At 48.7% G+C, this 2,500-nt stretch overlaps 1 protein-coding gene across 1 annotated transcript in view; it reads left to right on the top strand.

The window, feature by feature from the left end:
- The window catches only part of usp32 (ubiquitin specific peptidase 32), a 51,029-nt gene that overhangs the window by 31,649 nt on the left and 16,880 nt on the right, over positions 1-2,500 (top strand). Inside the window, exons 6-11 of the mRNA XM_023420502.2 lie at positions 480-611; positions 746-853; positions 1,042-1,157; positions 1,905-1,967; positions 2,057-2,140; positions 2,229-2,290. Coding sequence (XP_023276270.1) covers positions 480-611; positions 746-853; positions 1,042-1,157; positions 1,905-1,967; positions 2,057-2,140; positions 2,229-2,290 — 565 coding nt within the window. The remainder of the gene's footprint in view (positions 1-479; positions 612-745; positions 854-1,041; positions 1,158-1,904; positions 1,968-2,056; positions 2,141-2,228; positions 2,291-2,500) is intronic.

Below are 2,500 nucleotides of genomic sequence, written 5' to 3'. Positions count from 1 at the left end.
AAAAATAAAATGTTTGTCTGAGGAGAGACTGACACACTGAGGATATTCTGTCACTGTTTATATCTTCATATATTTTTATACCTCTGCTCGTTATTGCACCTCATCCCTCATTTATCTCAAGTATCACCTCTGTGACTCATATTAACTTTACTACCATATATTCTGCAGACAGTGTCATCCCTCTGGTGCCTGTATGTAAAAGCACAAACTGTTTACAGCTGCTCCGACTCTCATCCGTCCGGTCTGTCTCTGCCAGGCTGAAGGTTCACAGACTAAGAGGAGACGGACGTGGACGTGTGCTCCTCCGTCACAGTGATGGTCGTGTTTGATGTTAACTGGTGTGAACAGGAGGAAACGAGTCAGGAGGCCACACGGAAACAAAAGCTTCACACTCTCTGAACGACGCTCTTCTTTCTGCAGAGCGTTTGAACTGACGGTGTTTCTCTGACTCTTCTTCTTCTCTCCTGTTTCTCCTGCAGTGGAGGAGTCTGATATCATAGACTTGGAGAAACGCTATTGGCTGCTGAAGGCCCAGTCCAGAACCGGACGCTTTGACCTGGAAACCTTCGTCCCGCTGGTGTCTCCTCCCATCCACGCCTCGCTGAGCGAAGGTGAGACGGACTTTGTTCCAGATCTTAAGTAAAGACAGAGGTCGGAGCTGCGCTGTGTTCCCTCTGAATACAAGCCTCTGAAAAGACTTTGTATAAATGTGATCTGTGTTATTGATCCTGCGTTCCCTCCCCAGGCTTGTTTCACGCCTTTGACGAGAATCGGGACAATCACATCGACTTTAAAGAGATCTCTTGTGGACTGTCTGCGTGCTGCCGGGGGCCCGTCGCCGAGAGGCAGAAATGTAAGCTGGAGTCCTCCCCGATAAATAAACCCCAGAGGCTTCACATAATTACAGCCGGCCATTTTGTCATTAGAAGTGGAGTCTGCCTCCTCTCTGCAGCTGTTATCTGTCAGCGGTGGAAACGTATTGGATTTCCTGCTAATAGACGGAGCCGCAGCTTCATGACCACGTTTCTGTTTGGCTTCCAGTTTGCTTCAAAGTGTTCGATGTGGACCGTGACGGCGTTCTGTCCCGAGATGAACTCCACGAGATGGTCGTGGCCTTGCTGGAGGTGTGGAAGGACAATCGCACGGACACACTCCCCGTAAGTTCACACACACTGGTTTTCAGCCACGCTTTCATGAAGCGCCGAGTCGCCACGAGCTCCGTAACTGAGCCGTGAACATTTCTGATCTGAATGTTTCCAACCCGAGACGACATGAAAGACACTCGTCTCAACGCCGAGCTAACGTGATGTTTTTCGCAGCAGCAGCCGAGGACCTTTGATGTTTGGTGTGTGATGAACTTTTTAAAAACTCAATAATGATAAATCTGATAAACCTGCAGCAGCCTGTTCCAGTCAGCTGATTTCCTGCCAGAGAAAAACCAACATCAGGCCGTTCTGGTCCCCGACAGATTTACATAAAGTCACGCTTTTATTTTCTCAGCTCTCGACCGTTGTAACGAACTTCACGCTGCATCAGTCCGAGCTACAGCTAGCAGCACCAAGCCATATGTTCTGGATTCATTTTAAAGTTCTACTCATCACTTACTAAAGCTTTAAACGGCCTCGCTCCAAATTACATCAGGGACTTAATTAACCAATGAATTAACCCCTGTGTGCCTGGATCTGTGGAGGCAGCTCTGCTCTCTGCGTCTCAGCTGGAGACTCAAGGCGACACCATCAGTGTCTTTTACAGCTTCTCTTATGAAACTCATTCTTCTATCACGAAGTTTTTATCAATGTTTGATATGTTGTTGTTTTATTTTTTGACCTTGTTCAGAAAGGTGCTTTATAAATAAAGTTTATTGTTATAATAATGATTATTGATGCTGCTTTGCGTCGCTGCAGGAGCTGCTCAGTAGCGTGTCGGACATAGTGGAGGACATCCTGAAGATGCACGACACGACCAAGGTGAGACACGACTCCTGTAGTTACAGCTCCGTCACTGGGAGCCGCCGTGCTCTGACCTCTCACCTGTGTGTTGTTTCCCTCCTCACCAGCTGGGTCACCTGACCCTGGAGGACTACCAGATATGGAGTGTGAAGAGCGCTCTGGCCAACGAGTTTCTCAACCTGCTTTTCCAGGTGCGAACACCCGCACAGTCGTTCAGCTTCACCTGGTGCTGCCTGTGAAACAGAGTTCAATCATCTCCACCTGTTTTTACTCCCACAGGTGTGTCACATCGTCCTGGGCCTCAGACCTGCCACACCTGAGGAGGAGGGACAGATCATCAGGTACGTACACGACCTCATCACCTGTACACACCTGTGAGGAGAGCACTGTTTGACCTAATGACCTGTCTCTCTCTCTGTGTATCTGTGTGTCTGTGTGTGTGTGTGTGTGTGTGTGTGTGTGTCTGTGTGTGTGTGTCTGTGTGTGTGTGTGTGTGTGTGTCTCTGTGTGTGTGTGTGTGTGTGTGTGTCTCCAGGAGGCATCAACCCTCT

The sequence above is a fragment of the Seriola lalandi genome, unplaced genomic scaffold (genome assembly GCF_002814215.2).
Source record: "Seriola lalandi dorsalis isolate HSWRI2012SDOR001 ecotype SW California unplaced genomic scaffold, Sedor1 jcf7180002054646, whole genome shotgun sequence".
In the NCBI taxonomy this organism is placed as follows: Eukaryota; Metazoa; Chordata; class Actinopteri; order Carangiformes; family Carangidae; genus Seriola; species Seriola lalandi.
This window is presented reverse-complemented; position numbering and strand designations above follow the sequence as displayed.